Source organism: Amblyomma maculatum, chromosome 4, assembly GCF_055883805.1.
Source record: "Amblyomma maculatum isolate TAMU_Amacu chromosome 4, ASM5588380v1, whole genome shotgun sequence".
Lineage (NCBI taxonomy): Eukaryota > Metazoa > Arthropoda > Arachnida > Ixodida > Ixodidae > Amblyomma > Amblyomma maculatum.
This window is the reverse complement of record NC_139347.1, coordinates 56,304,840-56,322,121: the sequence shown is the minus strand read 5'-3', so window position 1 is coordinate 56,322,121 and position 17,282 is coordinate 56,304,840. Positions and strand designations below refer to the sequence as shown.

Here is a 17,282-nt window from a genome sequence, read left to right as displayed (position 1 = left end):
TGTATTCATTGTGAGCCTTTGTGCTGTTGGAACAGCGGTATTTGTAAGATAATGCATTGTGTGCAGCATCATGTTGGGCTAAGCAAGAATCTTGCTTTTTGGAGAAGTACCCAGCCGATAAAGCTCTTTGTAGATATGTCCGGCCTCTCAACATATCTAATTATCAGGGGGGTTAAAAATAGATTACCTTCAAGATGTCATTGCGCACATTGCCACACTCTTCCCGAAAACACTTGGTACGTCCGATTTTCTAGTCCCGGACTACTTGCTGACAGGTCTCTGCTTCCGCTCTGACAGGAAATGGTGTTATGGTCACATGACCTTACAAGCTTCCATTGTCGTCTGTTTTATCAGAAGATGCCAACCGTTATACTTACCACGATGCAGCTCTTTTGCAGTGACATCATGGCACTTTTATCTCCTGATGTGCTTGTAATACTAAAGAAAGATAACAGAGGAGTGACTCAGTCGATGGTTTTCGCGAAATGAGCGTAATATGCCTGAATGCAAAGCATTTAACTGAACTCAGTTCAACAGGATTTGCTTGCTATTGCTGCTTGCAAAGTTCTTCCAAGCACCGAGCTCAGTGTGCTCGAAAGAGACGAATGTGTTCGCAAAAGCATTTGCAATAGGAATTAGCCGCTCCTGGACAGAGCAGTTTGCTTGCAATGCTTTCGGGCATGCGCGCTGAAAAGATAACGAAACATATGAAGACCTTTTGGACAGCACGAGCAAACAATCCATGCTCGGGGCTCTGGACGCGTCTGTGTACAGTGAAATTGAAGACAGAAATGCAAAGATGAAAGATTCAAACATCTTACAGCTGCTTAGAGACCAGCTATGGGGCTCATGTCATGGTTTACTGCAGGGTGTCATTTGCAGAAACATGTAAAGTACACAGAATGTGTGCAGAGTGTCACTCAATATGGCCGTGGGCATGGCTCTACATCGGACGCATGTGAGCAAGTAGTCCAGGACTGCCCGCGACTTAAATTTCAACACGCCCACTTGCTTACTATTTTTTAATTGCTGCCTGTGCAAGTAATGCGCAACACCATAAATATTTTGATAAGTTTAGCTTATATCTGTCCCTTGGGTAGCTCTCCCGGTTCATACTTGCATACATTCTATACTTTCATCATCTACACCAAAAGACATCATAGGTGCAAATTACAAAAAGCTCTTGACTCTTTTCTTTCCATGTATTCCTATGGGAGCTAAGCTTACCCTTAACTCCTGTCAGCCCAGCCGGGCGACATGAGTACCACTGCACCTTTACATCACAGATTGGTGTAGGTCTATAGGTTCAGGCGATCTGCAAGCATCGTTTGCCTCTTGCAGGCCCCTATTCCTTTCATGATTCTTGGAGCTCCATAACTAAAGAAATTTGTCATTACGTATATAAACCTGTGCCATTAACAAACGTTCAGACTGTGCATTCTATATCTTGGCTGGTTGTGCTGGTAGTCACATTCTCAGGCGTGCACTAGCAGGGGTGGATTAATGATGCCTTTAAGCAGGGGCAATTAAAGTGTCTGGAACTACAAGACAGTTGGCAGTTTGCTTGCCTCTTGGCGGTTTGGATGCGCGAGTTGAAGACGTGGAAGTTGTGTCATTTGTATTGATAAAGCATTGCGTGGCTCATCGGCGACAAAGCCTGGTGTGGTCCAGAAAAAGTAGCGCCCAGAGAACTGGTCTCATCACAGCCACATCACTTCGCACAAGAATTTCATGTTCCCCACAGCTCTTGCTTTACATGTGTGCATTAAACATCACACACGGAATGAAAGCAGTGAAACATGATGTTCAATATGTATTAAAGTCCACTGCTTGTCTCAAATAATTTAATTTAATAAAGTAATTGATTTTGTTCAAAAATTTTGGGTTATAGGCAGGATTCGAGTCTCTGTGGCCTTTTGGTCATGGCGCAGACATGCTACTGATTGAGCCATTTAATATTCGCATGTTCGGCTTGGGAACAAGTGAGGCTTTATATGTGTGTTGTGGGGTCGATGGACCTCGCAACAGAATTCACGATGAGACATTAATGCTGCCACTTTTGCAGTGCATAAGCATATATGCTCATTAATTGAATTCGTAACATTGATGTTCCTAGATTATGGATTAAATCTTATTTCCTTTGATTGCGACTTACTCTGGCTTGTTGTGATCTTATTGCATTGAGGTTAATATTGTGTGATCTTGCATGCTGTCTGTTTTGTGGCTGCCACATTACGCCGGTTTACAACTTGCACATGATGCTGTCTTGCTTTTGCATGGCTTCTGATTAAAGTTGTGGCACTCGCAAAGCAAAATTGGGTTCAGGGTTGCGTCTTCATGGGTAGTGAACACCAAGCACCTTGCGAACATGTTTCCAGCCGTACCTAAATTTAGGCCATGTTTTGCAGTAGCAGTCCATACAAGTGATTTTTAGTCTGGGGGTATATTGAAAACAGATGAAGAACATAAAACATTCCGTATATGCGTGACATGATGCAGCATTAAAACATTGTTTCATTGCAAACAGTGTGAAAGAATATAAGCAGCTTGGGAAGAGTCGCAAAAAATACGTCTTTCGACAGGAAATATAAGGTCATTAAGTATATTGCAAAATACTCTTTTAAATACTCAGGAAGAACATACGCAGCTTAATTAGTAGCCCTGGCAGGGGTAGATATCGGGAGGTTATATTGTGTGGTCCCATGCAGTGGCACAGAAATAAGTGTCTGTCACTGTGTTGCAGCAATTACGCCCCAACGCTGATGGTGCAGAACGAGGCTGAAAAGTTGAATCTTCAGCAAGTGCTGTGGCTGTTTGGAGAAGATGAACAGGTGACGGAAGTGGGGGCCATGAATGTCATGGTGCTTCTCAAGAACAGAGATGGAGGTATGATGCTGCCCTCCTGTTCATTGTTCTGAACATGCATGGCATGCTGTTTTCAACTTGAGCTTTCCGTAGGTATGCTATCATGAAAGCAGTAGGTGCTGCTGCTAAGGTGTGTGAAAAACCTAATATAACTACCTCTGCCTTGATTTGTACATGTTGCATGATAAGGAGGACATCTCCATATACATGTCAACAAAATCCTAAGCACTCACCCATCTGTTAGCATCCCTGTTTGATGTTTGATAAAAGGCACCAAGCTTGAGTTTTTATATCAGTGTTCAAATATTTGAAATCGTTGGGCTAAACTCCAAGTTAAAGATTGCCATCGAAACGGTTATTATTTGTGCAGTGGTGGCAACACCTGAAAGAGGATTAATAGTGATTTAGGTGGATGTCATGTATTCTCTCTTATACCTAGTGGCACGGGCAGAGGCACAATATTTTATGCTTTTTTGGGTAGCCTCACCATAATATATGTCTACTTGCTGCAAGGTAGTGGTGGGCCCTAGAACGTTTAGTATCTTCATACTTTCTTCTAAAATCTGGGTTGTGTCCATGGTTTAAATGTTTGCTTCGGACATTGAAGGGTAACTGGCTTCATGAAAATTTGAATATAGGTTGTATTCATCTGAAGTCTAGCCACTGTTGCTCATGCTTTTCTTGGTCTTCATTCAACTTTCTGCAAAAGAATTATTTGCACTGAGACGGAGGAAGCAGTCATGTTTCATGAGATGTTGCTTTGTGCAGGTCAGTTTGTACAGACTGGTTGTGCCTTTGACATGTGTCATCATCCTAGGGCACTTGTGTTTGTAGTGGGAGGGGCAGCCACAAGCAAGTTTTTCAGTCGCTTTCCGTGAGAATACTTGTTCGAAATAAAAAGGTTTGGACTTCCTTGTTTAATTTAAACACAGTCCTTGCATTTTCACAAAGAAACTGACAGAAATACACTGTATTCTAAACCATATTAGGTTTAGAAATCCCGATTTAGCCAGTAGGAAAAGGTCAGTAATTCTTGTCGCATGTCTGGCTGGCTGTTAAGTGCAAGCTACACTCAGTCACAGTTAAAAATTAAATGAATGGCCAAATCAGGGGCTTAAACTGTGCAGTTTAAGCTATTGCTTCACTAGCTCATGCATTTGAAAGACCAGGAAGCATCACCTTCTCACTGCCTGGTATGCAAGCAGTGTTTTGTTCGGTGCCATCACCTGCTTTGAGCAGTTAGTTGGTTAAGTCAGCTTATGAACTGCATGCAGGACATCGGCAAAAAACCATGCGCAGGCATCAAGGAAAAGCGTCATTCTCTACATACCATGACAGCTTAGTTGCAGTTCCAGCACTACCGTCGACATGCAGTCCTAATCATACCTTGGCCTCTTGCTCAAACCAGCATGAAAACACAATGACAACATGTTAACCTAGTTCTTAAAAGTAAACTTCCACTTGTTTTTGTCCGCCAGCTGTCTCGTATTAACTTGCCTTGCTTTAAATGGTGCTAGCAATTCGTACCATTTGTACATTAATTACTGGTAAAAAATTCCTCATGCTGATGTAAAATACAGCTAGACAGCGGCTTTTGTCCACACAGGATTGCCACATAAATCACTTCAATCATTCGTTGAAAAAGATAAAGTTGCATTCTGAAATAGATGAAGAAAAAGTCTGCCGAATTTTAAAAAGGAAAAGACGAAATGTCCAACCTCTATAAATGTGCATGGAAAGGTAGTCTTGCTTTTTAAAAGATTAATTTAATTGAACAGTCTACAAAACATCATTCCAGCATAAGTAACTGATTTTAACTAATTGAAGTAACAAATAAACAGGAACTGAATAAAGCTATTGACTGTCAGTTTTTGTTTTACAGACTTAGTTAAGGTAGTGCTTAAAGTTGTGGTGATTGGTGCATTACATATTTTGTTCATCTTTGTTAATGTAGGAACTGAGCTGGTAACACCACCGCTGTCTGGTATCATTCTGCCTGGAGTCACCCGTCAAAGTGTACTTGACCTCACAAGAGAATGGGTAAGTTCTTCGTGTATGCATTGACCATGACAATCAGCAAGGGGATATATGACTAAAAAGGGCCCCCAACCGGGTTTGTACATTTCGAATAAACCCGCTGACTAGAAGAGGCTGTTATGATCATCTCTGCAAAATATGGGACACGCAGTTTTTGTAAGATGGGCGAAATTCAAATAAACAAACATTTGCGTCCCCTGTTATTAAAGCCAACTTGCGCGTCTATGCCAGCATCCAGAACGTCAGTGACTCTGCAGCAAATCGCATGTCATTGGTCCTTCATTCTGGGTCCATCATTTGCTGCAACTGATAGACGATATCTTGACCCCTGCTAATCAGTTGCTGTTGCTCTTTGACACACACGAAGTAAAGCAAACATTCTAGCTCCTTGCCTTGGTTCATTTATGCCTCTGTGTTGTGTGGATATTACTGTGGTCTTTGCTTGTCATTCACACCTCTCTCTTCTAACATACTTTCCAACTTGGCAGAATAAACAATTGGGTCATTTTTTATTCGTACAAATGGAAGAGGCTGGGGTAGGTCACATTCAAATTTTGAAACTTTCAGGCAGTGTCCAATGAGTTCATTTGCACAGATCTTGCTAACAAACTTTACTAGCTTAAAAAAACATCTGAGTAATTTTGATCAAAACATGATCCAGATTGATAGCCCTTCACCAGCAGCTGGCGTTGAAGGGTTGTGTTGCTCATTCATGAGTGGACTTCAATCCTAGTTTTAGTTTCACATTGCTTTGTCGCCATGAGACACACTGACGTCTCATCTACACATTGGCAAAATTGTTTGCCCATTTTTGATGTCGCAAAGCATGGACATTTGGAAGCACAAGACTGCAAAAACTCCACTCTGCAAATGTCTATTTTTGGACTTTCATAATTCCATGGCATCAAGCACACAAGAATTCTAACTTTACTCTGTGCACGGCACACAGGTGGCCTGCTAACTCTAATCATACACAGAAGCAGCTGCAACAAAAAACATGAAATGCAATCGGCCACAGCTACTTTGGCTTGGGCTTAATTTGGCTTTTATTGGCTGCTTAGCCCGCGATGCCTAATGGTGCTAGTTCAAACGTTCGTGGTGGTGCTGGCGGTTACGATGCAGCTGTCGATGCTGCAGTACCTATTTCACACAGAACGTTCTTATGCGGGAAGAGGCAGCTTATCGGGAGTAATAGGGGAGTGGTCATACAATCGGAAAGTTCAGTAAAAATACTTGTCTCCCGCATGAATTGGGAGGATTGCCAGGTGTGCTTTTACTATGAATGCAGGCACTCCACCTTACCAGAAAGTTGCCCATGCGTTTCTGTAGCCTTGCTTTTCCACTCTGGGAATTGTGTTATAAGTGTGCTTTGACGTTTAGAAGCAAAGATCAGGACAAAACTGTCCCATGAGGCAAGGCTATGATGCAACCTTTTTGCATAGTTCATGTCTCCTTCTATAAACATAGAAGAAAGGGAGATTTCACTTGCAAAGACTTTTCGGCCAGACAGACGACAGGAAATTGCTTGGAGGGGTCTGGGACAAGGTGGTGAAATAGTTTTATTGTTATAGATGAGTATAAAAACTTGCACAGCTTTGTGTTCCAGAGGCTGTGCCTGCTCAGAACTGTCGGCGTATAGCAAATTCTTTATCCAAGAGTCGGCCATCTAAGGGGGTTATGGATTTCAAGTTGTGAAAAATGATTCTTTTTTTATTCATTGTGCTGCTCCTATGCCTTACCCTCTCTGCGATCCGAAGTTTCATTGCAGGAATCTGCCACAAAGCGCTCTGAAAATTTGTTTCATGAAAAGGCGTGGTAGCACTGCATATTAAGGAAATGCAAAAAAAGGCCTTTTTTTTTTGTCTTTTTGTTGTTTTTTTTTACTCTATGCTCGCTTTGTGGGGCAGATTTGTTTGCTTAGTTTGTTTCACACCCAGAACTTCGCTTGCTGTGTGACGGTCTTGGTTTTTCATTTTTATGTTTTTGCAGATTTTTGATGTGCTGTCTTGTTTATGATCTATATCTTTGTAAAAGAAAAGAAGATCAAAACTAAGTAACTTGTGATTGTGGAAAGAAATCTGCAGTTGTCACCAAACATACCACATTTCGAATGTGCAGTATTTCCACAAGGTGTAGAAGGGAAAAACATGCGAAGACGAAATTGTTCTTCAGACATACTATAAACAAAACCATAAGCACTTTAGCTTGAAAGTATCTTTAACATAAAAATAAGTCATAAATCTACCAGAATATTCTAGAGGGCACTTTGGACCACTAAAGTGCAATGAGGCGAAAGCCATCATAGCGCGGTGGATCGTAGCCCACCACTACGGCACCTCTTATATCTCCCACTCTTTTTTTTACTCCCATCTTCTTCCCTTCCGTTACGGCATGGTACATGTGTCTGCGGAGAGTTGTAACAGATATTGTGCCTTTTCTATCCTGTAAATAAATTTGAAATGCCACCGATGCCTGCTCTACTAATGCCTCCTAGACATCTGGGTCTGTATGGTGCGGCGTTCGAGAAAGCGCCAAATGAAAGGCGCCGCATGGACATCTGGATTGGGTGCCCACCGGGGTCAGCTTCGTCTATGCATGAATCGCCTGGTGACAACATGACTAATCGTGACGGTACATGGTGCGCCCCTTGTCGAACGCAATCAGCATTCCACTGAACGCATAAAAGCTCACCAGCGTTCTGTAATTCGTTTACAGAAAATTAAAGGCACGGTATGTCACTTGCGGAATCCCGCTATCCTCACGGTAGACAAGGGGAATTACGATGAATGTTTCAAGGTCCGGGGTGTGGCGCAGCTGGTAAAGCGTTCGGCTGGGGACCAAGGGATGGAGGTTCGATTCCCTATGGAGACAAGGTTTATTTATTTATTTTTTACCATCACCCTCGAAGCGTGACACCTGCCAACAGCTTCTGCTTACGATGAAGCATTAAAGGCTTTTGCTTTAAAAAATAAGAATGTTGGTATTAACAGTAGAGGTTGCCTGTCTGCCTACTGAGTTAATAAAAGTTACTATCCAAAGTTATTTTTTATTCTTTTTATCGTTCGTGGCAAAGCTACCACTGCACAACTTGATTTTTAGCACTTTCACAAAGCTTATGAGCTGCTGATGAATTGAACAGACAGGCTGCCACATTGCTTGTGCCAAAGGTGGCGATTCACTGTAGTGAGAATGGGCTCGTGCTCCTTGTAGTCAAGTTTAGCATGGACTGATAAGGATAAGTACATTCACTCGCATGGGCATCTGAGGTTAGTGGCATGGACTTCAACACAAGCAGACAAATAGCGCAGACTGATGGACGAGTTGGTATGACTTTCTATCTTCATTCAAAAAGAAGGCATCTGCATAGGAACATGTATTGTACCGTTGTTCCATGATCTGTATCTTGCTATGCATGGCAGGAAACTCAAAAATTGACTCCAGGGTTACATCACAAAGGTTTTCAGATTTGTTGGGATTATATATTTGATTTTAACACCGATTGTGACCATGCAGTTTTTGACGCAGATTAATGCGATATGTTCTTTTTTTTTTCTGATGTCCTTCAGCCACTTGTTCTAACTGAAGATTTACCTGTCAATGACTGCACCAAGTTCCTTGATTTGATTTGTTATTTCACTGCCCAACATTTTTGCTGGTCTTTCAAACCTAGGGGAAAAAAGCTTTTACTTCTGTACTGTTCCTGCCCCTCCAAACTCGTGAAACGAGGTAATGCTGCGTCTTGCTTCAACAATGGTCTCAAGAAGTTTCATTTGCAATGATTGGTCACAGTTTTTCATGACAGGTTGACAGGCTCAATGTCTCTGGTTATCCTGTACATATCCTTGCTTCTCTAGCTAAGAATATGTTAAAAAAAGTGTAAATGTGGCAGTCATTCCGTATATTCATGCCGTGTTGAAATGGATTAAGAAAAAAGCGGGAGTCTTTTTTTTTTTTTTTCTTTCTTTCTTTTTCTCCCCGGTTCTGGTGCAATGGCATTACATGTGTAAACACTCCGGAAAAGCGTGTAAAAGCGTGTCCCCATTTGCACAAAGAAGTATCAAAACAAGTTTGTACCCTGCAATGAAAACATTGTCTGTTGTCTCTCTTTTTCCTGTGGACATTAATTGGACAAACTAGTCATCTTAGCGACAAGCTGAGGGAGCTGCAGTAATGTTAAAAATTCTACTTGGAACATTGGGATTCATTGCCATAAATGTTCTCACCATCCGCTAGTCAAAGATTGTCAAGTTGTAGCGTATCACTGAGATACTATGACAAGAGAGGTCATTGAGGCTTGAGGGATTGCGAAGCTAGACCCGGCATGTGTTGACGCTTCATCCTTCACCATATCTCAAAAAGAGCACGAGTTTATTTAGTCGTTCTAGAATACATTATTTTGTGAATGATGATACTATTCGTCTTGTTTTCTCACCTTTTTTTTTTCTAGTTTATTAATGGTGTCCGCTCGTACTTAAACAGTGGCACTATGAATAAAATCATCTGTTGTTAGTCAGTGCTGTGTCTCGTCCCTTCCCTTTGTGTTTGTGCAGGTGCACTGCATTGTACTTTTGAGTTCGATACAGGCCAATGCAGGGCAGTTGCACTGTTCACTTCTTGCCACGTGCTCTGGTTAGGCGAGATCTGAACCTGCCTTCATTGTTTACCCGTCCAGAACGAGTTCAAGGTCTCGGAGAGGAAGATCACAATGGCAGAAATCCGGGAAGCCATCAAGGAGAAGAGGGTAAGCAGTATTCAGTCCCTTCGATTTTTATCCGCCACTTTAGGGTCAAAATTGTGTGCCTGAAATGTCAGATCACATCAAGCCTGTTTAATTTCTTGCCCTATTCTGTAGTTGTGAGAGTTCCTGTGTTGGCAGATTGAAATGGTTGATGAGCAGCATGAGCCTCATGATCTTTGAGAGCACAGCGTTAGAATGACCAAGTTCAGGGCACGTGTGACTTTGAGCCAAAAATCAGTTGAGGACTTGCCCAATTCATGCAACACGCAGATTGTTGAAAAGGGGAAAGGGGCATGCATAAGCAAGCCAAATACCAACAGCTAGCCAGTATACAAGTCCCGGCACACTGTTAAGAAATGCATGCTCGGTGAGCGTGGCATCACTGAAGTGTTGCTTATATGTTGCACCCTTTGTTTTGTTTTTATCGGTGTGTATGTTTGCAGCTATCTGAAAGAAGAAAAAAAAAAATGAGACCAGGTTGATTATATCTATCTTGCAGATGCTGGAGATGTTTGGCTGTGGAACAGCGTGTGTCATCTGCCCCATAGAGCGGTTGTACCATAGAGGTGAAAACCTACACATTCCCACCATGGAGCAGAGCAGTCCTTTGGCAAGCAGGGTACTGAAGGCAATCACAGACATTCAGGTAGGGGGCACCTTCTGAGGCACATTTAGTTTTGTTCAGTACTTAGCAGTTGTAGGAACTTGTCACGTCCATGCAACCGGACTCACGGGGACAGATTACATACCGCCCTCTATATAAGACCAGTCCCAAAACACTTAAAATGCCCCACTCCTATCCATCAACTGTGACCAGTGGACCAGGTGACCAACACAAGTGAGGAATTTCAAGCGTTTTGAGATTGGTTTTGTATGAGAGCAGTACGTAATCAGGCCCGTGATGTTGTTTCATTGGTATGCATTCTACATGTAGGTAATGGTTTGATCTGTTAGTCTGGCAGGGTTGGCCTGAAGATCGCTTAACCCAAGTATAAAGTCTTTTTTTTTTTTTTCCTTGAAGGGGGGGGGGGGGGGGGGGGTTAGAAGCAAAGCACATAATGTAATAGAGAAACACAGATTAGGCATATAACAAATCACATCCATAAAGGTGAACGTTTTATTAAAGACGTTACTGATAATGCTTTCAGCTGAAGCCTGCACCTAGTCTATCTGTAGCCCTAATTCCAGGGTGGAATGACCAAAACAGGTTTTGGAGCAGAAAAATATTATACTATGAAGCAGAAAATGTGCGTTTGGGAGCAACTGTGGGAGCAGAAATGGAATCATTTTGTAGCAGCAATACCACATATAGAGAAACTTGTCAGTATCTGGTCAAATCTTCAATCATAAGGCAGGGAAGTGGTTCTTGCTTACAAATGGCTTCATTGTGCTTTGAGGATACCTCGCTGCATGAACTGTGAACAATGTGCAGTTTCAGCAGAGTGGAAGAATCACGTGAATGCAAGCAACGGGAATATGCATAAGCATTCGAGCGTGTGTTGCCATCTCCTGTTAAAAATAAACTAATGACATGCCAAGCAGCGTTCTAAGTGGTGAAACTGGCTGACGCACACACCCGATTGCAGCCATGGGAGGGCATGAAGTTAAGGAAAGCGAAACAATGCCACAGAGCTGTACTTTGGAAGTACAATGGTTGTTGCAACTGCCATAACGTGCACTACTGTTTAATTAAATTCAGATTCAGATGATCGCTAGCTGCGTAGATCATACCTCTATGCGACCTCCCCCATCCTGTCTTACCCAAATTAACCCATCCGAGCCAATCCATGTCCGGAATTGTGAGCGGCAGACACCAGACTCACATGGGGCTAGGTTGCGTTCCTAGTCGGAGTTAAGTGTAATTGACATGATTTGACACAACTTGTGACTGCAGCAGCACATACATATGTGCATTGCTTGTTCCGCAATGTTGCCGAGATGTGTTCTGTAGGTGCCGCATCTCTCATGGTACAGTGACCGAGAATGATCACAGCAATTTTTCACTTGTCATTGGCACTCGTTGATTGCGCTCTGGCGTGACGCTACGACGTCCAGCACTTCACCACATCTCACTTGCTAGTTAGTGTTACCGCGTCGGCTTTTGATGCTTACAGAGCATTGCTCTATTGCCTAACTAGCATTACCGCACATGTCTATTCTGCAAAAGATGAGCCAGTTAACTGGTCTTGACAGTTGTGAAATGCTGCAACCAATGAATGCTGTTTGGAATCCACGACAATTGGCTGCAATCTTAGGTGCACGAAAAATTTTGTAATTTCCGAATATGTACTACGTTGATTGAATACAATAAGTGTGGTGCGAATAGAATAGAATAGAATAGCAATCATTATTGCGAACCATTTCGAATATTCTGACACCCCTGGACGCTACGACATACGAAAAGCATTGCGCTTGCCTGGCCTTTTTGGCGCATGGCACAGGAAATTGTATTTGTATCAAAATGATGCAGTTAGCACAGCTGTCCCGCCCCTGCTGATCGTTTGATCTTTCGTCAAGTAGTTTATTACTAGCACTTCTTTGCTAGTTCCATGCTTTTTGCATTCTATTGGTCGTTAATGTTCGTCATTCTGTCTTTCTCTTTAGCCAAATACTGTTCAAGTGGAAAGGCAGGAACATGGTTTGTTTTTTCTGAGCGCTGTCACAGGAGTTCTTTGGTTCCTAGTGCTCTGCGTAATAACAGCTAGACATCATTAGCCTCCATGTACTTGCTGCTTAAAATGCCACTATATGTTCCCTTCCTTTTTTCTTTTTTTTTTACCTAGTATGGCATCGTACCTCACAGCTGGGCTGTAGAAGTGGAGTGATGTAGGACCTCAAAGTGAACAATACTGTGAACAGAGGATTACCACAACCCTGCAGCAAGCAGTCTCAGAGGAAGGAAAAACAAAAACAAAGATATGTAGATATATTCTCACCACCAGTTGGAACATGCCGGCTCCAAATGCAGAGACCGCTGACGGTGGAAGACAATAGTGCGAAGAGCCCACAGGAAGGACAAAGGTGGCTTTTTGAACAGTTTACGTTCATCTTTTATTTTTTAGCCGTTTTTGTGCATTTCTGGGTTGTTTTTTTTTTTAATGGCCATGCCCAATGGCCACAATGATGAAATTATTCCTAAAACATGGATGTATGAAGAAAGTGTCATCAAGAGAGCTCTGAACGGCAAATTCAGAGGTTGTGCCTTGCGACAGCTTTCTTGGCAGGTGGGCTGATGGTCGTCACTGGATAGCCCGCTTGAGAGCCATTTTTGTTATGTCGCTTTTCTTTTAATGATGAAATACATATTTTATGTTAAGTGTCACCACCTTGTGATGCCATGGTCAGGTTGTGATTATCAGGCTGGCAACCTCATAATAAAATGACAATGCGCAAAAATTTACAGTTGCATGCTGTTGAGTGAAAGACAGATAATCAGTTTTCATTACATTTTACCTCATGAGATTAGTATAATTTTTTGTTTATTGTCGTTTTGTGTATGTATGCATTACCCTGCACTCACGTGCAAAGTGACATCGACATGTGGTACCATTCGCATTCTGCCTCTAGTGCAGCCTCCTTATGGATTGCGTACAGTGTGTTCTCACCAATCTGCCTGTACCTCTTGCAGCATACAAAATGCTGCTGGCGACTGCATACCAAATTGTAAATGTGCGGGCCAATTGTTGAACCACTAAAGCTTTTGTCGATGTTCCGTTATTTCTCAGCAACCGTAGTAGTCATTCTTGTGGAACTGCATTACGATTATGAAATAAATTCTACTTGAAAACAGCGATGTTCTGCATATTGAACTGTGAAGCCTTTTTTGGACTATTTTGATGCGGTTTCCTATTGGAGACATGCATTCCTCGTGTTCATGGGGAGACTTTTCTCGCACATGTTCTACATTCCTCGTGTTCATGGAGAGACTTTTCTCGCACATGTTCTACTGCTACATAAAATCAAAAACATCTGCCCTTCCCACCTTTTCAGACTTTTTTCTTCTCATCGTCATGCAGTTATGATTAGTGACAAGTGCGTGGATAAAGGGTGCCTCCTTTTGTTTTCTTGGTAGTACTACATATTTTCTTCTCTTGAAGCTCTTTGTGAGTGTTCCTCCTACTCTGCCTACATTTTTACTGCAAAGAAAAGGCAGCCTAGTCAGCAAACTGAGTAGTCACGTGTGTCTGAAAAAGGCCCTCTTCCGAGTGCATATTTTTTATTTCATTATTCTCAAAGTTTACGTTAATCAGCACTGAAGTGACCTGCTCTAGAACAGATCTGCATCATGTGGTTTCTTGACTAGTATTTAGCAAAAGTGGATGGATTTATGTATATACACAGTTTTTCAACTGCAAAACTTCTTTGACCACTGCTTTTGTCTTAATGTTCATTTGCTTCCACGCTGTGGTTTCATGCATAATATTTTTTGTCTACTTTAAAATGTAGCTCATTCACAGTTTGCAATCAATGTGTGTAGCTCTTTGTGAAAAGAAATTGCCCTTTCGAGTTTTTGCATTGATTCTCAGCATTTGCAAGCTGTGCGCTGCAAGAGTTGGTTTGTGCAGCTTTGCAGTACTGTACCGCTTGACGACTGAATGAGACTTTTCAGGAAGCCTGTGAAGAGCACGTTTATTGAAGCAGGCAGGTTATGTCATGGGACACAGTTTGTTCACTGTACGCTGCCCAGCACAACTTTTCAAAATACAAAAGACAATAACAAAAGAAGTGTAATGCTTGTCTTCCTTTATTTACATACTCTGGACAAACATTGGGTCTGCTTATGGTACATCAAACAAGTACTTCTGGAAGCACTTGGGTTGCCATCTGTATGTACAAGAAGTTTAAAAGCCTTTTTTTTTTTTTTTTTTTGCTGTTGCTGCTGCTGTAAGAGTATTTTATGACAAGTGTTTTGTTCTTTACGTCCTAGCCACTGTATTGAGCAACTGGGTCTGCATACAGTCTGCACAGTGCACGGAGAGAGTTCTCTTGTTGCATTTTGTGTTATGGGGGTTACATAAAAAGGCAGCGGGCGTTGTTTCATGGCTCTTTTGAGGTGACGTCCTTGCATAGTAGAGGTGGTATGGTCATCACGGCATCTTTGCAATGGTCAACCGGAGGTCATTCTGAAACAAATTAAAGCGAAGAAATACTAACATTTTGCATTATGAACACTGAAAGAAAACATGACTGGTTGCTATAATTTTCATTTTAAGTGTGCTTTCCTTCTTCATAGTTTTTTTGAGTGGCAAGGGGGTAAAGCCATGCAGCCCATCATTTTGCTGAATGACTTTGGAGCTCATGTCTACGTCTTCCTTTCCTTACTCTTGTGTGCGTGTATGCATACTAATGTGTGGTAATGCTGTGCAGCTTATTTTACTGAATGAGTTTGGAGCTTGGACAACCATGCCGTGTACAGTTATCCTTTACAAGAAAAAAGGCTAGACTGCGTTCTTTGAACCTATTTATGCATAGTCAGACATGGGAGACCGCAGCTGCCATTTTGCTATTATGTGCACTTCTAGTTAGCAGGAGCTAGTGTGTACTGCTCTAGAGGGCACTGCTTCAAGCCTACCAAAGCTTTGCAGAACAGGCACATGCAATAAAGTAAAACCTTTTAGTATTGTTATCTTTGTTGTGCAAGTAAGTTTTTACACACTTATTTTGCCGCATTAAGAGAAAACTGATTATTGGCAGTGGTAACAGTGGAGTTGCCGAACAAGCACGGAACTGGTAACTGCACAGTTGAGCGAAGCAACTTTTGAAAATCACATTTTGGAAGTCTACAGCCCATCTTCTACATACCTACTAATTTATTTACTTCCAGGGTCATTCATTCCACTTTATAAGGTACAAACAAGGTGGATAAATCCAATCTCTGCCCATTACTTCTCTTTTTCTCAGTGTAAATTTTTGACAGTTTTAGATTACAAGATGGATATCTTCGCGTCTAGAGCAGATATCGAAATAATTTTTATAAGAGCAACCTCCTAAGTGATTAAAGTATACTATGTTGGCCAAGGATTTCTCATTTCATGCTTGCTAGTTTTTTGTGCGTTCTAAGTAATAGTTCCTCAGCCACTCTTCCCCACGTCAAAATTTAACAAGTTATAAAATGGCAAATAATTGCCTTGATCAAAACTGTTGTTCTAAGTTGTGTACTGTATACTATATAGCCATGTGTTAATAATACTAGTTTTCTGAACAGTGGTTTCATCTCTTATTGAGTCTATAACTATAAACAATTGAGTGAAAAATGAAACATTCTGAAAACTAATTAAGATATCAGGAAAGCGATTACATATTTGAAACAGCATAAAAACCTGATCAATACTGTGCATTTTCACTGTATAGAGTCTTGAATCTGGGAGTGCTCATGTTGACTATGTGTAAGCCAGGACAGTGTAGTGCACAAAGAACAAGGTTTTCTCTGCTGTGGGTGTTAGCCCTTTCTTCACAACTAAGAGGCAATTTCGTGCATAGCTGAATCGGAGCAGTATTTCTGCTTCCTTCATCAACTTTACATAAAACTGAAACAGACTTGACATTCATGCAGTAGATTATAGTATTTGAAACCACCACCACCAGTTTAACTGAGCTACGGCCACTGGAATGCTGGTTCTTATTTGGTATTGCAATAAAACCAAGTTCTGGTATCCGCATTTTTCTTTTTTTCCTCCCCAATTTGCAGCGTCGCACCAGGATTCATCAGGAGCTGTCTTAACACTACGAAATAAAGTTGGAACCTTCCGAGGTACCAAATGTCTGTTCTGCAAAATGTAATGCATATAATACCAGCAGTACAATGACTACTACCAACTCGCACTTCAATTCTAGCAGTTTACCTTGTTTGAAGCTGCAAGATGACACTATTGGAGTTTGCAAACAAAGTTACACACATTCAAGAAGTGCTCAACACAGTTTCATAAAAGATTAAGCAAGTGATACTCCATTAGCCCCTCATTACACAGGCACGTTTAATTAGATGTCTGGAATTTAAACTGCTTATGCCCCTCATGACGGCCATATAACCGCAGCTGCTCACTGGTAAGAAGAACATTCTCAGTCTCCCTGTTTGCCTTAACGGGTTCACCAAATTTTTTAAACGTTTTGGGGCTGCCTTTTACCCCTAAAATAGAGCGTTATTGAATGGGGAAACAGCCATGAGATGGGGCATTACCCTGCTGTAGCTATAACAAAAAGGCAGTGTACATACATCAGCGCTCGCCATGGCATTCTGGATGGCCACCCTGGCAGCAGTGAGCGTGGTGTTCACTAGCCGAGTGTTGTCCACCATGAGAATCTGGTCGCCACTAGTGACCTCTCCATCAACGGGAATCATGCCGCCCTCCCGCACCTCAGCCACCACAATGCGGCCATCATGCGCAGAGTTCAAACCGCCATCCAAAATGAGGTTCAGTGGGCCGTCCTGTAGCAGTAAAAAGAGACCGGCACTACAGCGTGAAAAGCTTTAAAGGCGTGAATCGTTACGGTCAATCTAAAATTGTTTTACTTCACTGCCTAGCCCCTTGCAAATGACAGATGAAGGTAGAGCCCAACCACATTATTATGGGGCCATCCTGCTTCATTATTAAAGCCAAATCCTACTGCAAGGTTTGCATAATTGGAATGTAGCAGTTGCAGT

At 41.9% G+C, this 17,282-nt stretch overlaps 2 protein-coding genes across 7 annotated transcripts in view; one reads left to right on the top strand and one right to left on the bottom strand.

Annotated features, from left to right (window-relative positions):
- The window catches only part of Bcat (Branched chain amino acid transaminase), a 31,788-nt gene extending 16,524 nt beyond the window's left edge, over window positions 1-15,264 (top strand). Inside the window, exons 7-11 of the mRNA XM_084601585.1 lie at window positions 2,744-2,886; window positions 4,820-4,905; window positions 9,575-9,643; window positions 10,140-10,286; window positions 12,424-15,264. Coding sequence (XP_084457711.1) covers window positions 2,744-2,886; window positions 4,820-4,905; window positions 9,575-9,643; window positions 10,140-10,286; window positions 12,424-12,465 — 487 coding nt within the window. The 3' untranslated portion in view covers window positions 12,466-15,264. The remainder of the gene's footprint in view (window positions 1-2,743; window positions 2,887-4,819; window positions 4,906-9,574; window positions 9,644-10,139; window positions 10,287-12,423) is intronic.
- LOC146191104 (uncharacterized) overlaps window positions 14,624-17,282 on the bottom strand; it is a 145,606-nt gene continuing 142,947 nt past the window's right edge. For all 6 annotated transcript variants that reach the window (XM_084601578.1, XM_084601580.1, XM_084601582.1 and 3 more), the window contains 2 exons: window positions 16,854-17,066; window positions 14,624-14,763 (listed from right to left, as the gene is read on the bottom strand). In XM_084601578.1, the coding sequence (XP_084457704.1) occupies window positions 14,728-14,763; window positions 16,854-17,066 (249 nt within the window). In that variant the 3' untranslated portion in view covers window positions 14,624-14,727. The remainder of the gene's footprint in view (window positions 14,764-16,853; window positions 17,067-17,282) is intronic.